General features: G+C 35.0%; 5 protein-coding genes across 5 annotated transcripts; 1 reads left to right on the forward strand and 4 right to left on the reverse strand.

Moving 5' to 3' along the window:
• On the reverse strand, nt 1-2,321 carry LOC125217121. The gene is made up of 7 exons (XM_048118948.1): nt 2,235-2,321; nt 1,230-1,418; nt 1,071-1,126; nt 900-978; nt 685-823; nt 408-521; nt 1-332 (listed from the first exon to the last, which is right to left on the reverse strand). The coding sequence occupies exons 2-7, from the start codon at nt 1,385-1,387 to the stop codon at nt 141-143; spliced, it is 738 nt and encodes a 245-aa protein (XP_047974905.1). The 5' UTR covers nt 1,388-1,418; nt 2,235-2,321; the 3' UTR covers nt 1-140.
• A 9,141-nt stretch (nt 2,322-11,462) lies between these two features.
• On the forward strand, nt 11,463-12,611 carry LOC125212527 (kirola-like). Its single transcript, XM_048112727.1, has 2 exons — nt 11,463-11,704; nt 12,159-12,611. Exons 1-2 carry the CDS (start codon nt 11,515-11,517, stop codon nt 12,422-12,424), a joined length of 456 nt encoding a protein of 151 aa, XP_047968684.1. The 5' UTR covers nt 11,463-11,514; the 3' UTR covers nt 12,425-12,611.
• Nucleotides 12,612-13,842: 1,231 nt separating this feature from the next.
• LOC125210804 (protein C2-DOMAIN ABA-RELATED 7-like) lies at nt 13,843-15,541 on the reverse strand. Its single transcript, XM_048110397.1, has 2 exons — nt 14,886-15,541; nt 13,843-14,250 (listed from the first exon to the last, which is right to left on the reverse strand). The coding sequence occupies exons 1-2, from the start codon at nt 15,291-15,293 to the stop codon at nt 13,951-13,953; spliced, it is 708 nt and encodes a 235-aa protein (XP_047966354.1). The 5' UTR covers nt 15,294-15,541; the 3' UTR covers nt 13,843-13,950.
• Nucleotides 15,542-15,614: 73 nt separating this feature from the next.
• LOC125210077 lies at nt 15,615-16,285 on the reverse strand. The gene is made up of 2 exons (XM_048109655.1): nt 16,128-16,285; nt 15,615-16,055 (listed from the first exon to the last, which is right to left on the reverse strand). Exon 2 carries the CDS (start codon nt 16,035-16,037, stop codon nt 15,615-15,617), a length of 423 nt encoding a protein of 140 aa, XP_047965612.1. The 5' UTR covers nt 16,038-16,055; nt 16,128-16,285.
• Nucleotides 16,286-19,049: 2,764 nt separating this feature from the next.
• LOC125214332 (DELLA protein GAI1-like) lies at nt 19,050-20,923 on the reverse strand. The gene has a single exon (XM_048115321.1). It carries the CDS (start codon nt 20,746-20,748, stop codon nt 19,186-19,188), a length of 1,563 nt encoding a protein of 520 aa, XP_047971278.1. The 5' UTR covers nt 20,749-20,923; the 3' UTR covers nt 19,050-19,185.
• Between the last annotated feature and the right edge of the window lie 955 nt (nt 20,924-21,878).

Below are 21,878 nucleotides of genomic sequence, written 5' to 3' on the forward strand. Positions count from 1 at the left end.
TGCATCAAGTTATATTTAAAATACTGTTATTCCATTTGGAACTAAGTAAAATACACTTGAGATTGATTGTGATATTATTCAATTCTACCTAGCTTATTTAGCTAAAATTAAGCAACAAATGAATGCAGGTGATGTTTACATTAGTCTAAGAGCTTGTTGCAAGTGGTGACTCCAACAGCAGCAGCAAGGTGCCAAGCAGCATGCAGAAACGGAGTCCGGGGGAGCAGGTCGTCTGCCACGAAGAACGCCCCTCCTAACAACGACGACATCTTATGCACATTATGAGCCACTCTCAAATCTGGATCCTCAAATGCCCTCTTAGCAAATGCAACCTGATACATGTATAATTATCCTAAATGCAATGTTTTACCGCGTATATCAAGAGAAGTTAGATATGGAAAAACTACCTCCATAATCCCTGTGTGGACAGCTGAAACCATGAGGGGTTGTATAGGCAGAAACAAAGCTGATGCTGTCATCAACAGCTTGGGGTTCTCGTTCCTCAGAGCTCTCGATAAACACTGTCGAATTGAACCAACACACACCACAATCACAAGCCAAGTTAACAACAAGATGGGCATTCTGTTAAAGTCCAATTTCACTAACTAAGCACAATCCTCGTCCAATTAACAAACCGAAGAAACTAGTTCCGTTAGAGAATATCAGCTTAGTTTTGGGACTTACAACGGTGGCTGTTGCGATCATAGTGTAGTCAGCCCATCTGAGATACTTCCTCAACCTGCCTCTCGAAGAATGGTACAAACTCGATGCAAGTCCTACTCCAATCAATGAATTCGCGTATATTTTACAGTTGACATTCTTCCTGCAGGAGAAGCTATGAATATGGCAAGCAAGACACATATGCAACGCAACGCAACTTATCGAGTTATATATCACACCTTGGGGCTTGGAGACCAATGGCAATAAAAGGAAGTGAAGTAAGGACATTAGCCACAGTTTCGGCTAAATGTTGATCACCTGAAAGAGCAATTGGTTCAATATTACAACAACAACAGCAGCAGCGAAGAAAAGCCACAGTTACGAGGAGCTAGCTAGCTAGTGTGAAGTACCAATATGAATACAATGGATTGGCCTCAAACAAGCAGGTCTTTCTTGCCAAACTTTCCTAATCAACATATAATTAGTATCATTAGACACCTAACCTTGACAACATTTTAGTGTGGACAGAAATAAACTATAATAAGCACCTTCAAAATCTCTTCACTTACTGCACGATTCGTCGTTGGTTGCTGCTGCTGCCGGTGTTAGAGGCTCCACAGGCTATGTCACCATGTTTGGTTACTTCTTGAAATGAAAATGGTGAGTGAGAAACCAATTGCACTCCATGAACTCCAGCCAAGGCTTGATTAGACTTCTCATGACTCATTTTATCTTGAAATTAATCAGTCAATCAATGTCTGCCACAAGGATGAACAATTCTTGAATCACTTAGATTGATTATTTTACAACTTCATTAAGATCACACCAACAAGCAAGACCCAAGTTAATTGATTCGCATTCCTTTTCAAAACGTCCCAAATTAAATACTACTCCCTCCGTCCACGAAAATTCGTCCCGGTTTAACCGGGCACGGGTTTTAAGAAATGTAATGGAAAGTGAGTTGAAAAAGTTAGTGGATTGTGGGTCCTACTTTTAAAATATTAGTTTTATAATAAAATGTGAGTAGAAATGAGTTAGTGGAATATGAGGTCCACTACCAAAAATGGTAAAAGTGAAATGGGACAAATTTTGGGGGACGGACGGAAATGGAAAACTGGGACAAATTTTCGTGGACGGAGGGAGTAACTCATTTCCTCTTTGACAAAAATGAACTCTTATTCTCTCTCCTAAATCAAAGGTACTATGTATTCATGATAAAATAAGTACTGAATCACTCCCATTTCAGTAACATACATAGTTAATTTCTTATATCATCGTCTCATTCCAAGATATTCCAATCACATACAGAATTCTCAATAGAGGTATAAGTATAACTATTCCCCCAACAAGACAGACAATTTTCAGAGGCAAAAATAATTCAATCATTTTAGTAGAGAAAATGCCAATTTGCTGTTTTGCAGCAGTACAAATGTAGAATAATATTAAATCCATATAATTAAGGCGACATCACCTTAAATGCGACAGAGCAACAAACCCATAATTAAAATTTGGAAATTTAAACCGTCACATTATTTAAAGATTGAAAAAAACGATCTTTGCAACACAAATTATACCTGGATTAATGGCGAATGCAATGCGCAGGAGAGAATTTAGTGAAGTGGTTGAAGGAACGAAAATGGATGAAATAAATTGAGGAAAATATGCGAATTTGAAAATAGGAATCTTCCTTAAAAAATGCGAAATGCATCGCATATTCTCTTCGTTTGCGTATATAGTACATATACCATTATACCAATATCAAATTTGGCTCATTCTTTTTATAGTACATATTGGAGTTTAATTTTGAGGCCCAAAGCCTCTATAAAGTAATATAGGCCTAAAAAATTACCAAGCCTTATCTAAGTTTACTCAAATATGGCCCAAAACCTCCTAATCCGGCCCACAAATATTTTGAACCTTGTCCTAAAGTCGTTGGATTGAGTTGCATGACGTAATACTCCATCCGTCCCATAAAAAATTAAACATATTTATTTTTCGGATTGTCCTATTAAAAATGAAACATTTTTCTTTTTAGGTTGTTCTATTAAAAATAAAACGTTTTATATAATAGAAACAATCAAACAACATTATATCTACTTTTTCTCTCCTCATTTACTCATAAAACAACATTTTATAAAATCTCGTGCCAAAAAACAAATATTTCATTTCTAAGTGGGACGGAGGAAGTATTAAACTTATACACCCTTTGTCCTCATCTAGTATTATCTTACAGTTATTGAATGAAAATAAACTAAAATATGTACTCCCTCCGTCTCATGTTACTTGCATTTTTACTTTTCGGCAAGTCACAAACTCCTTACACTATTTATAGTTTAAGTTAGAATTAATGCATTTAATTAATATGTTAGTTTAAGTTAAGAGGTCATTTATTAAATGACGTCTCATTACACTTAAAATTCTAATTTAATTATACTAAAAAATCAATCTCAAATTTACGGCCTAAAATGAAAAGTGCGAGTAACATGGGACGGAGGGAGTATTATTTTTATGTCTTTTTAAATTTATTTTCCCTACAAATCTGCCTTTATATATTTGCTATAAAATGATTCTCATTTTCAAAATATTTACATGCTACCATTTGGACCTTCCTTGTCAAAAGAGTGATAGTAGTATATGTTGTGCAAATCACATTCACAAAGCCACTATATTTCGTTAATTTGAGAAAATATAATAGAAATAATTTATTTATCCGCAGACAGCGGCTATTAATACTATCCTCCAACCAACCACAATACATGACTTTCTACATATATAGACAACAACCACATTCCCAAATCCTAATCACCATTACAAGCAAAACCCCAAAACTATTGCATTTAAAAACACAAGAAGCCAACATATGCAAGAAAGAGTTGGAGAAAGTAAGATATTATGCATAAGAAGCTTCCATGATTCAAGGGTCAAGATCATGTGCCTAAACCCTTAAGATAAGGACTCATCCCTCTCTCCCTTACTCTCTCTCATCAATAGGGTTTAGAATATTCCATGATACACAAATATAGCATCACTAGAGAAGAAGTAAAAGTTGGTGGTCAATAAAAATGTCAAGTGAAATTGGAAATAAGAGGAGGAATAGCAATTCTAGGGCAAGAATTGTGCTAGCTTTTTCACTAACATTCCTCCTCTTGTTACTCTCACCACTCGCGGCGGCGGAGTTTTCTCCGGCGAGAAAGATGCGGCTCCACCACCACCATGCAAGAGGCTCAACTCCATCATCACAAAAAGTGTATGAAGAAGACAAGAGATTGATACACACAGGGCCAAATCCTCTTCACAACTAATGTGGTTAGTTAACTTTAAAAAAAAAAAAAAAAAGAAAAAAAAAGAGGGGCTATTTCTGCATTGTCTTCTTTTATTCTTTTTTTTTCTTCTGAATTAGAATTGAATATAGCAAGCCCCCCTTTTTTAGCTTTCTCAGTGATTGTTAAATGAGGTGTGATGAAAAAAGGGGGAGGAAGAAACAAGGCTAGAAGCCTAGCTACATGATGTTAATGCCATTGTTTCTTCCTTTTGCAGTTTTTTTATTATTATTAATTTTTTTTCTGCATCTTCTGTTGAACATTAATGCTGCTATATTAATTGCTGAAATTAAATTACTTTTCTTCATCTACTCAGCCTTTTTTAGTATTTTATTATTATTTGCCTTCTGCTTATTTTTTTGTTGCACCTCATTATTAACTACTGATTACATTTCGAATCATTCAATTAACAAATGAAAAAATGCCATGGTTAATTTTAAAAAGTTGGGGTCGTGGATGATAATTTAAGAAAGTCTTGGGGCGAATTTGCAATGTTTGTAGTAGAAACATTGAATAATATAGGGATTGATTATTCCTAGAAGTCTAGTAGATGTTTTTATTGATTTCAATGCTTCCAATTTCTCCAAGTGTTAAGATATGAGAAAAAAAACCACAATTAATCAATAAAATATTAGTAGTCAAAAAATTTTTTGCCTTCACCTTTTTGAAGAAGAGGGCTGATGTTCTCTAGGAGGAGTGATCTTAATTAAAAATAAGGTATTGAAATCTCAACTTTCTTGAAATTGGAAGGTTCTTACCAAACCCATAAGCGATGGTTTTGAGGAGGAAAGATTCTTTCTTGAAGCTCGAAAATTGTTAAATATTAGTATGAATGTTTGGCTAGATATTAAGATATGTTGATCATAAATATGAGTGAAACATAACACAAGGTGGAGATGATGAAGATGCAATTAATGAATGATAAGCTCAAGCACCCAACACCCAACAATGTTTATATTAACATGATGATGGTATCTATGTATGGTTGGTAGTTAATTATTTTGAATAGTTATTTTTTTCTATCAAATTTAAAGAAACAATTGCCAACTCAAGGAACAAGAGTTGTGAGAAATATACATCTCTTATCTATACTAATATAAAGTGAGAGTTGTATTAAAATTCACAAGATTGCCATTGATGGCTGTTTTCGCGGGAACTATTTTGTTACGTGGTCAATTAATATAATTTTTTATTATCACAAAATTGTTGCTCATCAAAGATTCAATTTACGATATATTTAAATAAATTTTTATTATTTCAAAACTGTTGCTCATCAAAGGTTCAATTTACAATACAATTTAAATTTAAATAGACCAAATTCAATAATATAGTATTTATTGGCCAAGTTAGATGGCCCACTAATGAATAGGTTTAAATAGGTTTTCAAGTTTCATTCCTTTATTATTTATGATTCAGCCGTTTTTGGTGTATATATATATGTATAAATATATTTATATATTACATATATTCTGTAGATTATATAGATTATTTTATTTATTTAATTATTAGTTCAATGTAAGTATGAATTTAATATCTATGTTCTTTTTCTAAGCTCTTAATATTTATAACACAATTTCGCTTTTTACAAATCATATTATTATTTGGGTATGTTTGTGTTTACTTTTATTATATTTATATATTGTATGCTATATATTTATTTACATTAAAAATTATCTAAGTCTATTTTGTGATATATCATTCATATCATTTACATGAGATAATTTAAAGGTCCTTTAACCATGATTTTCACATTTTTGGGACACTACATTGTTTTATAGTTGGGCTGGCCTAAGGTGTTGATTCCTCGAATGACTTTAATACCATCTGATCCATCGTTGCCATTCAAATTCCAACGACGACAATTTCCATTAACTGTGTCTTATGCAATGACTATTAACAAAAGTCAAGGTCAATCGCTTTCACATGTTGGATTGTTTCTGAAAAAGCCCGTCTTCAGTCATGGACAACTGTATGTTGCTGTATCAAGAGTCACAAGTCGTGATGGTTTGAAGATATTAGTTTGTAAAGATGATATTGATAGGAGTGGAGATTCTACTATTAATGTTGTTTACAAAGAAGTTTTTCAAAATTTATAAACTCATGGTTGTTGTTGTTACTATTGTACTTTCTATTTTTCTATTTTTGTGATTTTGTTGTGGACACTTTTGATTTATTTATTTAGTTAAATCTATACTAATATAAAGTGAGAGTTGTATTAAAATTCACAAGATTGCCATTGATGGCTGTTTTGGCGGGAACTATTTTGTTACGTGGTCAATTAATATAATCTTTTATTATCTCAAAATTGTTGCTCATCAAAGGTTCAATTTACAATACAATTTAAATAATTTTTTATTATTTCAAAACTGTTGCTCATCAAAGGTTCAATTTACAATACAATTTAAATTTAAATAGACCAAATTCAATAATACAGTATTTATTGGCCAAGTTAGACGGCCCACTAATGAATAGGTTTAAATAGGTTTTCAAGTTTCATTCCTTTATTATTTATGATTCAGCCGTTTTTGGTGTATATATGTATAAATATATTTATATATTACATATATTATGTAGATTATATAGATTATTTTATTTATTTAATTATTAGTTCAATGTAAGTATGGATTTAATATCTACGTTCTTTTTCTAAGATCTTAATATTTATAACACAATTTCACTTTTTACAAATCATATTATTATTTGGGTATGTTTGTGTTTACTTTTATTATATTTATATATTGTATACTATATATTTATTTACATTAAAAATTATCTAAGTCTATTTTGTGATATATCATTCATATCATTTACATGAGATAATTTAAAAGTCCTTTAACCATGATTTTCACATTTTTGGGACACTACATTGTTTTATAGTTGGGCTGGCCTAAGGTGTTGATTCCTCGAATGACTTTAATACCATCTGATCCATCGTTGCCATTCAAATTCCAACGACGACAATTTCCATTAACTGTGTCTTATGCAATGACTATTAACAAAAGTCAAGGTCAATCGCTTTCACATGTTGGATTGTTTCTGAAAAAGCCCGTCTTCAGTCATGGACAACTGTATGTTGTTGTATCAAGAGTCACAAGTCGTGATGGTTTGAAGATATTAGTTTGTAAAGATGATATTGATAGGAGTGGAGATTCTACTATTAATGTTGTTTACAAAGAAGTTTTTCAAAATTTATAAACTCATGGTTGTTGTTGTTACTATTGTACTTTCTATTTTTCTATTTTTGTGATTTTGTTGTGGAAACTTATGATCTATTTATTTAGTTAAATTGTTAACTACTATTTTGTAACTCTGATTTTATTATATTGTAATTGTGTAAGATTAGCCCTCAAAATTCATTTTAGTTGCACATTTCCTTATATACATTTTAATCAACGGAATTATATTCTACATTCTTAAATATAAACATCGTTATCTCTTCATTCTACTTTGTCTTACTTTTTCACTCAATTTTACAAATCATTTTTTTATAAATTATGTCTATTACTAAATAGTTTACTTCGCGGACAGAGATTGATATTTTTCTCTATATTGTATTTATATTTATTTTAAATTTTAAATTACTTACCAATTGTCTTCATTATTGAAAATTCTATGACCCGTGCATAGCACGGGTGTTAACACTAGTTTTTAGATTAAAGGAATTATTATAGCCTTTAGTTATATCGAAACAAGCCTATATATTTGGGACATCCAAAAGATTAAATTTATGTAAACGGAAAGGGGACGAAAGGAGTAAAAATAATACAGGGTGACAGAAATCAGTTTACCCTTATAACCATAACATGCTCGAGTCAATATTAGGACATAAATTAAATTTGCATTGCTTGGATGATTGCTACAAAATATAACAAAATACAAGCTCACATTCTGAAATTAAACTGCAGATATAGAAGGGATTTTTTTTTCACAAAGTCAACGCTCCAGATTTACAATCAATTCCTGAAAATATGAGTAAAATATTGGTGGTTCGGACACATTATCATATGATAATTAATGTCTAATTGGCTAGACACATCATATAGCAATATGTCTGGTCGACTAAATTATTATTCGTTTGTGATTCTACTTGTAGGTGGGAATATGAAAGTGCGGATAATGGAAGCAATGCCACATTTTGCGACGAGAATTGTTTTATTTCAAATAACAAGAATTATACTATTAAGTGAGGTTGATGAATCACATCTAAATTGGTGAAACGGTTCATTTTCAGTCATAGATTAGAGACTTTGGGTCATAAAGCAAAGAGGTTAAATTGAATATTACTCCCTCCGTTTTTTAACAATATGGAGGTTTGAAACGACACGGTTTTTATTGAATAATTTGGTAAAGTAAGAGAGAGGGAGAGAAAAATTGGTAGAGTAAGAGACAGAAAGAGAAAAATGTAATGGAATTAATATTAGTGGATCATGGGGTCCATTGTAAGTTGTAAATTGTAGTGGTATAAGTGGTAATAAATTGATGTATAGGGGCGTAAAAATTTTCTAAAATAGAAAGTTTAAAAGTTGCTATTTTTAAAGAACGGACTAAAATGGAAAGAGTTGTTATTTTTAAAAAACGGATGGAGTACTAGTTACTACATCTGTTTGCGAATAGAAGTCATAGTTCACTTTTATCATAAATGGCAGTAACAGGGTCTCACATTTCACGAACTCATTCCACTCACATTTCATTTAAAACCAATATATACAAGTGTGACCTATATTCCACTAACTTTTTCCACTCACTTTTCTTAACATTTCTTAAAACTCGTGGCGCCAAGAAATGAGACGCGGCGGAGGGAGTATTAGTGATCGTTTTAGAAAATTAGAATACTATTCCTAACATTAAGATTTAGTTTGATCTGTGTCTAACAATGACAATAATAGATCGATTTGCTTCAGCATCATGGGCCTCGATCAGGATTGAAATTTGAAACTGAGTGGATCTAATTAGGGGTGGGTAGGTAAGGTATACCTTAGCAAAACCACCATACCGTATACTTTACCGTAAATACGGTATGTGAAAAAGTCATACCTTTATCTTACCAAAGTTTTCGGTATACCGAACTTCGGTATACCTTATTTTCGGTATGACGAATTTCCATACCGATACCGTACCGAAGTTCGGTATACCTTACTTTTGCGGTATACCTGACTTTCAACATCAATTAAAATAGAAAATTAGAGTATTTAAAATATTAATTTATTTATAATTTTAAAAATAAATTAAATATAATTTATTCATAATTATATTTATATTTCACAATAGATTTTATAATTTAAAAATATATAAAATATATTTTATATATAATTGTGTTTATATTTTTGTGGTATATACCTTAGTTTACGGTATATACCTTAATTTACGGTATATACCAAATTTCGGTATGCAACGGTACACCGCGGTATTTGAAAATTCATACCGTTACCTTACCGATATCATACCGTGCCGAAAGTCACGGTATACCGAAAATTCGGTATTTTCGGTATTTTTTCGGTACGATAAGACCGGTATTTCGGTATTTCGGTATTTTCCCCCAGCCCTAGATCTAATAATTCATTTGAAATTTGAAACTGAGTGGATTTAACAATTCATTTGATCAGTAGTTATAATATACACTATTCATTTGCTCAAAAAAATAATCTTGGACAAATTTCTAAAACATCTCAATTTATTGTTTAATTTTTTAGAAGTACGGAACTCGTTAAAGTTTGATCAAATTTCTGATGTTTTTGTATGGATAGACTACTTTGCCCTTGATAAAATTGTACTAATAAAAATAAAAAATTTAAAAATTGGTTAATGACTATCTTCAACTTCAAGATAGTCAGTAGCCTTTACGATTACGACTGTTATTAACCTTTACTTAAGCCCATGGTTATTTTAAATTTGACCTATAAATAAAATAATCATTTCATCCCATTAATGTTAAAATAATTACTGTCAGATTAATTAAGATAGTTCTTCTCTAATTAATATAGTCATTATCTGCTAATCTCAGATAATATGACTAACAAGATTAAAAAATGATAGTTAGCTGTAATTAAGATAGTCATTATCTGCCGATCTCAGATAATGTGACTAACATATACATAATTGATATTTCAATTAACTAAACAAACAAAATCTCAGCAAATCTTCATGATAGGACAACCAATCATGTACAAAATCAAGAAAATTTATTGACACTTGAATTCATAACGTTGCATATGAGTAAAGTTAAAAAATCTAAGCTGAACAAAATCTAAGCTTTGAGTAAACTATATCCATTCCATCCTCTAAGAGCAACTCCAAGGGAGAGGGTAAATGGAGAGGTAAAGAGAAATAACTACCATTTTTACCTCTTCTTCATAAAATTTCATGCTCCAAGGGAAAGGGTATTTGAGGAGGTATTATACCTTCTTTTATTTTGAGGAGGTATCTTTACCTCTTCTTGATAGAAAAGGTATAAAGTTAGTTATTTTATTTGCTTTTTGAATTTACCTTCTTTCCTTGGAGTCCATTACTTTTTAAGAAGGTATAATAACCTTTTTGAGGAGGTAAATGAGAAATATACCTTCTCAATATACCTTTCCCCCTTGGAGATGCTCTAATTAAGATTTTCTACATAGAACTTTCAATATTTAGAGGTAGTCCTTTGTGTTATGTGATCAATACAGGATTAAATTAGGTCGTTATAAGAGAGCAATTAAGGTTATTTTTACTTCGTTTTTAGTTCATTATAGGAAATTCGGATTTTTAAATGACCTAGGTCAATTTTAGATTATTTAGTTCATCTTAAAATCCGAATTTCAAATAATGAAGTAAAATTAACCTTGGTATTCACAAACTGTATTTCTTTTTTGGTCTGTGTTCTGTATTTAAGGTGTTTTTTCCCTTTAAGCGACCTCATGTTTAGTTCCATAATTATTTGTTATTATTTCTTTTTTTCTCTCTAACAAAGACTAATTTTTTCATACATCAAGTATTTTTAAAGTTATAGTTTCTCATTATCTATAATCAATTAATCATGCTAATTCAAACTTTTAATTTTGTAATTAAAGGAGAAATGTCTTTCAATGAAATTTATCGTCTTGTTGTGGGACAATGTTTCATTGTTATCTATCTTCATATATTTATCGTCTAGTTGTGACTTGTGGGACAATGTATTCATTGTTATATATCTTCAGATCTTACATACCTGCACCATGCAATAATTAAATTAACGTGTATCATGGAATGCCAATGAATTATTGATACACGTTTATTTTATTCTCAAATAATTGAATTATTCTTCCATATTCATCGACCTGTAAATATGTAAGAAATTTAATAAATTTAAGAGGCAATAATGCAAAAAAAAAAAAAAAAAAAACTAAAATAATTTAAATGACAGTGAAACAGTGTCCCACATTATCATCATGAAAAACTTAAAAATATGGGAAAAATGTGATTCTAGAAGCATTTAGAGGCCTATATGAAGAGGGGTGTGCAAGCTCATAATCACATCAAAACTTACATTGTGATATTTCATATTTAGAAAAAGAGAGAGAGTATGGCTGAGCTTAAAGGGAAGTTGGTTGATAAGATTAACATAAAATCTGATGGAGATGTGTTCCATGAATTGTTCAGGGAGAAGCCACATCAGATCTCAGGCATTTGCCCAGACAAGATCCAAACATGTGATTTGCATGAAGGCGAATGGGGCAAAGTCGGATCCATACTCGTCTGGAACTACTTCCACGGTACGCAGAAAAAAATATCGGTAGAGGCTCTCGTTGAACCTATTTTCTTACATTTTACCAACATTTACTCCTTTCGGTCCCTATTATCTGTCTCATTTTGTTATTTTCGTCTGATCCTCATTAATTGTCTCAATCTATCACTTTTACTATTTACGGTAATTGGACTTAATATTTCACTAACTTTAATAAAGTCAAACAATTTCTTACAAACCGCACCAGGAAAAAATATGGACATTTAATAGAGACTGGAAGAAGCAGTCAGCGTCAAGTTAGTAAGAACTGAAGATAATTTTCGATAATATCGATAAAGAAAAATATAAAGAGGTTGACCGAGGCTTAAGCCCCACGTGTTATATGTGTGTGTGTGTGTGTGTTCGCATGTGTTTTTTATTGTTAGTACTATGTGAGAACACTACAGTGAAGGTTTTGAAAAAAAGTTTGTTCGCGTGTGTAGATGGGAAGGACAGGGTGGCGAAGGAGATAATCGAAGCCATAGATGAGGAGAACAAGTCGGTGACGTTCAAAGTGATAGAAGGGGATCTGATGGAGCATTACAAGGAGATAAAGCTGACGGTCCACGTGGACACGAAAGGAGAAGACAACCTGGTGACGTGGACCATCGAGTACGAGAAGGTGAAGGATGATACTGCTGATCCTCACACACTCATGGAGTTCTGCCTCCACGTCACCAAAGATATCGAGACTCACCACCTCAATTAGCGCCCATTCATCTGCTCCGTGGCGCCTATTTGTAATTTAATAAATACTCTGTCGAGTATCATCTTATCTCTTGTTCGATTGTCTATGTATTTATGGTGTGTGTTGTAATTTGTGGGAGTGCCTGCTCTGTTTGTTTCTTCCTCAAATCGAACTTCGTATTTATATAAACTACTATCAAGTTTGTGTATTTTCTTAGTCTGGCTAGATCATCGAGTTTATTATTTTGTAAGACTTAAACTATACATAAGTCTTACTTACTAACTGATTTCTATAGTATAATAATCGAAACGAAAATAATTGACTGACCAATTAAGCTATGTATAGGCTGAAAAAAAATTACTAACATTTTTAATATATTTTGAGGAAGGGTGTTGACACAAATTTATGTCAATTCATACTATGACTTTATTAGTAGAATTCGGCTGCAGTGTTATTCATTCTACTTCGTCTAATAATTGTTTAAATTACTAAGATCTTGAGCATTATTCACAATTTTAAAGCATTAAGAATTGAGTCTTATATCTCTAATTTCTTAGCTTTTATAACAATAATAATAATAGCAATTAAATTGGTTTGCCAATACCAAAAATAAATACTCCTTGATAAGGCATTAATTTAAAGTTTAAAATAAAATAACGAAAATTACATAATTAATTTATTTTACGTAATTTCAGCGGTGCATTACTTTGGAATATAGTGGTATTAGTTGATCACCTTGATATGAAATCACTAAGCATAATGATGGCGAATTGGTTTAAGTGGTTTCATATTCAAGTTATTCGAGAAATTTCACACGGAAAAAATGAGATAAAATTTTCAAAAAATTGACAAAATAAAATAAGGTTTTTAATTCAAAATATGGAAAAGATGGCAAGTGTGGAGGTGTAAAACAATCAAATGAGGAATGATTGATGGCAAGTTCGAGTCGGGCCCGTAATGTTTCGACGTGTCGACTGCAACAGACGTTTGATATTGTTCGCTTTGGATTAAGCCCGTACGAATTTGTTTTTCGGTCACTCCTAAAACGCCTCAAACTAATTGGGGTTGTCCTGAACATTCCCGATGTGGGATGGATTTGTCCTGAACATTTCGAATTGAAATTTATTAGAGCGGTGTCATGTGGCGCACTTATTAATTAGCCCACAAATTAGGTGCAATTATCACGTGCTCAGGCTGCGGCAATGGTGCTCAATTACTCCCTTGAGCCCGATGATGTTGTTGATGCTCTTATGACATGGCTGATGATTAATTTAATGGGTTTAGATAGCAAACTTTCGTTTTGTAAGTGCCAAATTATTGATTGGATAATTAAATACAGTGGAAGTTGTTTATTATTTGGTGAACTACTATAATAGAAGATCTGTCTTTTCGAAGCTTGAGAAGTCATTCAACAAACAAAGAACATTACACATTGTGAATATCAGAATTGTAAATTAGACATTATATATATTAATCATATGCAATTGTGTGGAAAATGTGAGGAAAAAACTGGAAATTATGTAATGAGCTAAAATAGTGATATTGGATTAGGCATGGAGGCCTTTGCAGCCAGGAATCTCGATCCATTCGATCTGTATTTGGACTTTGCCGCATTCGACCTCGTTGAGTCTGAGGATCATGTCTTGTGTCATCTTCCCGCCTTTGTTCCACACAATCGTGCTCTCCTCGGCCAGGCAGTTCTCCTTCGTTGGGTGCACCCTCTCCACCTTTGTCCCCTCGGGGAGGCTCGACAGCCCCATCCTCAGACACTTTATTAGAGGCTCTATGTCTATGTGCGCGCACCCCATGCTGTCATCCACCGTGAACGTGTCCTTGTCGTACACATTCTGCGCACACACACACACGGATTGCTTATTAATTATTACAACAAGAATCTTTTCATCTCGAGAAAGCAAGAACACCGCACTAGCCACTAAGTCTAAACAACTAAACATGTCCTAGTCATACACCAAACCGGAAAACCAAAAACCAAGAATTCCTAAAAGATAAAACCGAACCAAACCAAAATCTGATTAAAATTTGATTTGGTTCAGTTCAGATATTCGGGTTTTGGATTTGTTGCTCACCCCTAACCGACTGGATATACAGATTGGTTATTATAAGAATCTTTTTATCTCGAGAATGCAAGAACATTGCACTAAGTCTAAACATCTAAACATGTCCTAGTCATACAACAAACCCAAAAACCAAAAACCAAAAATTCCTAAAAAGTAAAATCGAACCAAACCAAAATCTGATTAAAATTCAATTTGGTTCAGTTTAGATATTCAGGTTTTGGATTCGATACTCACCCCTATCTGACTGGATATACCGATTGGTTATTATAAGAATCTTTTTATCACGAGAATGTAAGAACATTGCACTAAACGTGTCCTTGTCACACACTGACTGCGTATACGGATTGGCTATTACGAGTTTTTATCTCGAGAAATTGCAAGAACACTGCACCGAACGTACATACCAGCACAATGGGAGAATCGAAATCCTTGATGTAGATAGTGAGCTCCTCGTTCCAGATGGGATTGCAGTTGCCCCTGACGACCTTAGTCTTGACCTTCTGGTTGGAGCAGGAGACGACGCAGTAGGGGTCGCTGCTGAGGGTGTCGCGGACAGCCAGGTTGATGCCGCGGCGCACCCTGATGCGGATGAGTCCCAAAACGTCCATGAGGCTGACGAGCCTGGCTTCAACGACGCCGCCCTTGCTTGATCCGGTCGGTTTCCCTCGCGATCCTCCTCCTTTCCTCGGCTTCTTCTTCTTCTTCTTCTCCTTGTTATCGAAACAAGTGTGTCGGAAGGGATAGGAAAAGACCTCCTCAAGATCACTGCAGATATTCAAGGAGACCCTATGCAAAGAACGGCCAAAGACCATTACCTATTCTATACATTACGCTTATCAATAACCACCTTTTTCTCTCCTTTCAATCACAATCCCACCTCCATCCTTTCATTATATACATGCATGTTTCCCCACCATTTCCTCTCCAAACATTATTTTCTGTCCATTGCTTCTCTCCCTATACTTTCCACCATTCATTCATTTCATTTTCTGAATGTAGAATATGATCATCATAAAGAGTTTGTTTATACAATTCTATTTATATTAAGGCAAATTAAAAAAAAAAAAAAAAAAAAAAAAAAAAAAAAAAAAACCCCACCAAGTTTGTTCATCTTCTAATCAATAACGCAACTCTTAAAAATAGTCAATTATAAATGGAGGAGCGTCGAGCTGGTACAAGTCCAAAGCGGGCCCCACAAATCGGAAGAGAATCCATCCACCAATCACGATGAAGATGGAAGCATATGCAAATTTGTTGAGCCAAAACAGCAGACCTTTTTCGCCGACGTACAGCTCCATCGCCTTCTCACTCAAGTTCATCGAATCCCAATCCTTGGGCTGCTTTTCAACCGCTTTTTTAACGCCGCCGTCCTCCTCCTGCCTTCGCCGCCGTCTCGAGCCGCGTTTGAATCGGATTTCTACTGATTCCGGCGGCCGGATTTTTTGCGGCGGTGGGCTGAGATCGGCGCCGTTTTCTGGATTGCATCTGGTTAGGGTTAGGGATCGGTGTTGGGGAGGGGGGAGGAGATGGCAAGGGAAAGCGGTTAAGGAGAGCATCGTCTGCTTCGAATTTCACTGCAATTGCGGAATCTCGATCGATAAAATCATTGTTTGTGAAATGAATTTGATAAAAGAGTTGGTGATTACCTTGAGGAATCGCCGGATTTTGATATCGGTGGCGGGTTTTGAATTGATTGGGTGAGAATTGAGGATTTCAGGATTGGGTTTTGGAACAGAGCTGATGCTAAGTTGCTAACTGCTTACTGTTACTGTATAAACGCGCTACTTCACAAATGAAATCGCTATTTGTATATCAGTTCAAATTTACAATCACAAAATGAAAGCGCTACTTTTAAATGGGGGTATTATGTATGATAAATTATCGGAAAAAAAATCACAAAACTTGGTTAATTTCTGATCATTTCTTTCAATATGGGAGAAATTGTACTATATGATATGAAAGCGGGATAAATACATGCGTGGTACAAAATGATTCACATTTATTTTATATTAGTACAAAAAAAGTTTGAAGTTTCGTACAAAAATTTTCATTTTAATATACATTTCATCAAATCTGTTTAAACGGCGTTAACTTTTTACTTATATGACGCGCAAATTATAAAACAATGATGGAATTTGTTGTACGAATATGAAACAATGATAAAACTTTTTTACACCAACGTGAAACAATTATGAAACATTTTGTACTTCACAGAGACAAAGAGTTGGCATCCAAACAAACATAACGGAATGTACTAAATTGAAACACGAATGAAACTTTTTGTATGATTTATGTAAACTTTAAACATTTTGTACTAATATGAAATAAAGGTGAAACATTTTGTATAAGTTATGTATTTACCTCCTTCTTAGCTGATAAATGATAGCCAGGAGTATTATTCAGTATGACTTTTGTAAGTGATATTACAAGTCTACGTAAAAGAATTATGGATTTTGGCTTCTATATCATACAATATCCTCCAAATTCAAATCAATGTGAAAAATAAGGTAAATATTAAAGTTATAACATGATCAACTATTTTCAAAAGTCTCTGGATTGGTAAAAAAATTTGACGAAACTTAGGAATTCCCATCAATATTATGAATAACATGCCTTAAAGAGTCAATACACACCCTTTAATAAGTAGATGACTACAATTTGGGGTGGCAAGAAATATAGGAGTATGCATTTTAAATCTTAATGATACTTAGTTGTTGGATTGGCCAAAATTGAACAAACTTCAGAGTTTTCCATCAAATTACGATTAACACGCTCACTTCAAATGTGACACTCTTACTATAAATTGTATTGGGCTTCTTCTATGTAGAAAATAATCTAGCACTAAGCCCAAGTTAAGCAAGATTGAGAATGTGGACTTGTTGAATTCAAATGTGTCACTGTTAATAGTGCGTGGGTTTCAAGTAACTTGGAAATATTCCATTTGTGGGAAATTGTTTGATATTGAAACTCTTTAAAAACTAAGTTGTAGTTATTTATTTGGTCATTATAATCTTATGATGATTACGTTGCATTCAATACAAACTTCAAATGATTATGAGCAACTAATTGAGTAGTGCAAGAAAGAAGGAAGAATGAGAAAATTTTGAACACCACTTAATAAAAAAGTGGTCAATATTCATATTTCTTAGATTAAGATAGAATAATATGAGATGGAAATGGAATATTATTCTAAGGCAAAAGGGACATTCTTTTTAGTGGAAGACGGCGGTGTATTGTTGAAAACAAGTGATTTTGACTTCCCATCTAATTTTCCTTTCTCATTCCCCACTCCATCAAATATATGTTGAAACAACTATTGTTGGTGTTGAAATTTTTGCCCCATTGTCTTTAAAATTGTCTTTGTCAATTTTGCATTTAATAATTGTGCATGTACACCATATGCATAATTTCAATGTTTGCCATAACTTATGGATTCTTTAGTAATATTAATTCTTTATTAAAGAATTAATTATTGGCACTTTAATAGTGTAATGTGAACTATGGTAAAAGAATGTCATATCAAAAATGAGAAAGTATCTTTAATCTTTTCAAAAAAACTTTATTGTGAACATGTCATTATCAATCCCACGTAACTTTCACAATTAGCAATTATTAAATCAAAAGAAATGAGCTGGCTAGTGGCGAATCGCCAATAAGTGAAGTGTTGAAAAGTTGCGTTGTTAAATATAATTGTGCCGGCAACGATGACTGTTTTTGGAGTACTACTCTTTTGTTGAGTTACAAAGTCTAAACGGTTTTGGGAATTAATTTATTCCATTGCAACAATCATAATGAAGAAATGATTAAGCAAGCACATGATGGAGGTAATTTGGTTAGATTTTATTCCCCCAACTCAATCATAGCTTTGGAATAATTAAATATGAGTGTAGCAAAAGATGCACGATAGAGCAACATAACCAATTTCAGGGGCGAATGTATAAAAAAATAATACTCCTAGTAACAGAGTATGTTTTTCACATTTTATTTGACAAAATATTTTAAAGAAATTTAGGGATAGATGCTTTTCTATAACGATTTTACACAACTTTTCACTTAAGTTTCTCATTTAGGTTCGCCAATGGTTGTACTGAAGCTAGACACATATGTTTACAGAGGGTTTGGCCGTACGTTTGGTGGAGGATTGTTTCGTAATGATAAAAAGACAACAGAAGCAGGAGTTTGTCGCAAACACATGGTATGTTCTATTCTAACTTGCTAAACTTTCGTCTACTTTTCATGATTGATACAATATGGATATAGTCGTAGATATAAAATGATAATCCAGAAATTATTGCTTTGATCTTGAGGCGATTTAAGGTGAATGTAAATTGTCGTTCAATAGCATGACATGATTGACAACTTATTGCTACGATATCAGTTGAGAATTTATTGTTTAGACGATATCAATAAGAGAGCTCAGCTCTATAACGGATTTCTTGTCACTCCATGCACACACATTCGAAAGGAAAGTGCACGTTCTTGATCGCCCATCGACAAGTCTCGCTATTTGGCTTTCGCACGATACACTAAGAAACACGAATGTGACGAAATCGAATAGTAGAAACATCGAACAAAAACACATCCAAAGCATTATTATGAAAGCATCATCTCGTCAACCATTGAAGAGGAGCACTAGCAAGCAAAAGAAAGAAGAATGATGGTATTTATGAAGAAGCCATGGAAATGAAAACTAAGAACTAACAACTAAGAAGCAAGCCTCCAAGCAGAGGTAGCAAAGAGTGGCCTCGTATGCCATCCAAGCATCAAACAACCATGCTTCTCCTCCACCCTATACCCGTCCCCGCCCCCGAAAAGCTCGAGCAGCACACTCGCCTGCTTGTGCGCGTCGGACCCAATGTGCACCGCCTCAAACCCGGCCGCCCCCAGCCTCCTCCGCCACTGCCCCAGCGTCTCGTGCCTCTCCACCCGATCCGCGCCCTCGCACGCCACCACATTGCATATCTGCCTCCCGAGGTAGATCTCGCTCATCACCCTATCCTCGTCACTCCCGCCCCCGCAGCTCTCCAGCGAATCGAACAGCGTGGAGTAGTAATGCAGCGCCTCCGTGAACCGATCCGAGAACACGCTCCCGTTGTGATTCGCCTCCTGCTCCACCACCGTGAAGATCTCTGGCTTCACCTCTGTGACGACTCGCAAAACTGTTTCGATCGCCCCCGGCCGAGCTAGCAGCGGGTGGAGGTCGAAGATCGAGTTCACGGCGACCGTTTCGCCTGCTCGTCTCTCCAGCAGCGCCGCGGTCAGATCCGCTAGCGAATTCGTTACCAGTCCTCTGTATTCAAAATCCACGTTGATTGAATTAGCTAATTGACCTAATTTCCGTCCGATTTCCTTCAATTGATCGGTGTTATCGGTCGACGGCGGCCCCACCGCCGTCAACCGGAATCTCGGAGGTCCACCCGGCCTCAGCGCCAGCGCCTGGAGCAGCGGCGGCCACTGCATCCCCTGCTTCATACTGAAATCAACAACGTGGACTAAATCTCTACCGGCGAAGGATTCCAAAATCGCTTGATTCGCAGTGAAATGCGCGAATTTCAGATAGGGGCACGTCTCGTAGAAATGCATCTGGAGCAGATCGGTGAAGGCGGAGTCCTGATTCGCCGGAAACAATCCGTAAATCCGCCTCGCCAGGGCTTCAGCGAAGTAGGTCGCGACCTTCCGCATCGCTCCGGCCTGCGACACCGCTAGAAAACCGATGTTCTTCACCAGCGCTTCCGCCAATTTGAAATTCTCCTTCTGCACAGCCTCCGCGCACGCCATCAGTGAATGAACGAGCCTGATTCCGTTCTCCTGCGAGTCAACCATCACAATCGACTCGCTCGACTCAGTCTCCTGCGGCGAAAGTTTCAATTTCTTCGCCGGAGATGGGGGTTTCGCCCTAGGGTTAGGGTAGACCGCTTTCCCCGGTATGGCAGTGAGATCCGAGTCCACAACCATCCTATTGACGCCGGAATCGAATTCCGGAGCAGGATTGAGGCCGGAAATCATGGATTCGAGCCAGGAGGAGAGATCGGAGGGGTTGTAGTGAGTGGTGTCGGAGGCAAGCTGAGAGAGGCCGTCGTTTTCAACGCTGCACATGACCTGCTCCAGGTGTTCGATCTTCTGCGCGACGTCGGCCATGTCGGAGGGCTTGACGCTGTAGCCGAGGACGGCGAAGAGCTCGTCGTCGGCGTCGCAGGGCCACATCGGGGGCATGGAGGAGGAGCTGCAGCTGCCGCTGCTGGAGTGATTGGTATGCTCCCGCTTCATCGGAATAGCTGCTCAAAACAAGTGGTGGAGGAGCGAGGATTGGAGAAGAGGTGCTTGGTTTTTTGACATAAGAGGTGTGATTTGGGAGCAGATGGAGAGTTTGTGGTGAGAAAATGGATGCTATTGGAGAGTAGAAGAAGAGAGAGAGAGAGGAGGCGCGAGGCTCAACACTGAATATTATTATTGCGGACTGTACATAAACAGATCCACCAGATAAGATTAATTTTTTCCTTATCCTGTTTTTACTGTCAGTAAATCACGAATCCGTCGTTAGATCGGAACCGTTAATTTGATTCGGGGTTAGATTCAACCGGACCGGTGATTCCCTACACTCACTTTTATGATTATAACTCGACCAACTTTTTACCACTTACTACCTCCGTCCAAAAAATTCATCCCAGTTTGACCGAGTACGGATTTTAAGAAATGTAATAAAAAGTGAATTGAAAAAGTTAGTGAATTGTAGGTCCTACTTTTATATATTAGTTTTTAATAAAATGTGAATAGTAATTAGTTAGTGAAATATGAGGTCCACTGCTAAAAATGGTAAAAGTAAAATGGGACAAATTTTTAGAAACGGATCGAAATAGTAAACTGGGACAAATTTTCAGGAACAGAAGTAGCATGTATCTAGCTTTGATTTTGGCCTAAAAAGTAAAGGTCAATTTTTGTTCTAAACATATTACTAAAATATTAATTTAGTTAAAAATTTTAATTTTTAAAAAATAGGTTCATAATAAATGAAATTCATGTTAAAGTGGTCCAACGGTTTCACTAAAAAACTAACGGTCATGCTACTGTGCAGTGCGGACTGTTAGTTTCTTGACGGAGGATTTCATTTGTTATAGACTTATTTTTCAAAAAATTGAATGTTTTGGACTAAATTCGTATTTTGATAACTTGTTTAGGACCAAAATGACATTTACTCGAGAATAAAACATTAGGAAAACTTACAAAAAGGCTAAAACTGGTTTAAATGCTGGGTTTTAAACCAGAATTGTCGATTAACTGTTCAAAATCGGGACTATTGAATATATTGACAAGCTGATTCGGTTATGGTTTCTTGTTGGAATTGGATTAGATGAAAGTATATCTAATGGGTAAAGGTTGCCACTCTTAATATTTAGCTA

This window comes from Salvia hispanica, chromosome 3, assembly GCF_023119035.1.
Source record: "Salvia hispanica cultivar TCC Black 2014 chromosome 3, UniMelb_Shisp_WGS_1.0, whole genome shotgun sequence".
Lineage (NCBI taxonomy): Eukaryota > Viridiplantae > Streptophyta > Magnoliopsida > Lamiales > Lamiaceae > Salvia > Salvia hispanica.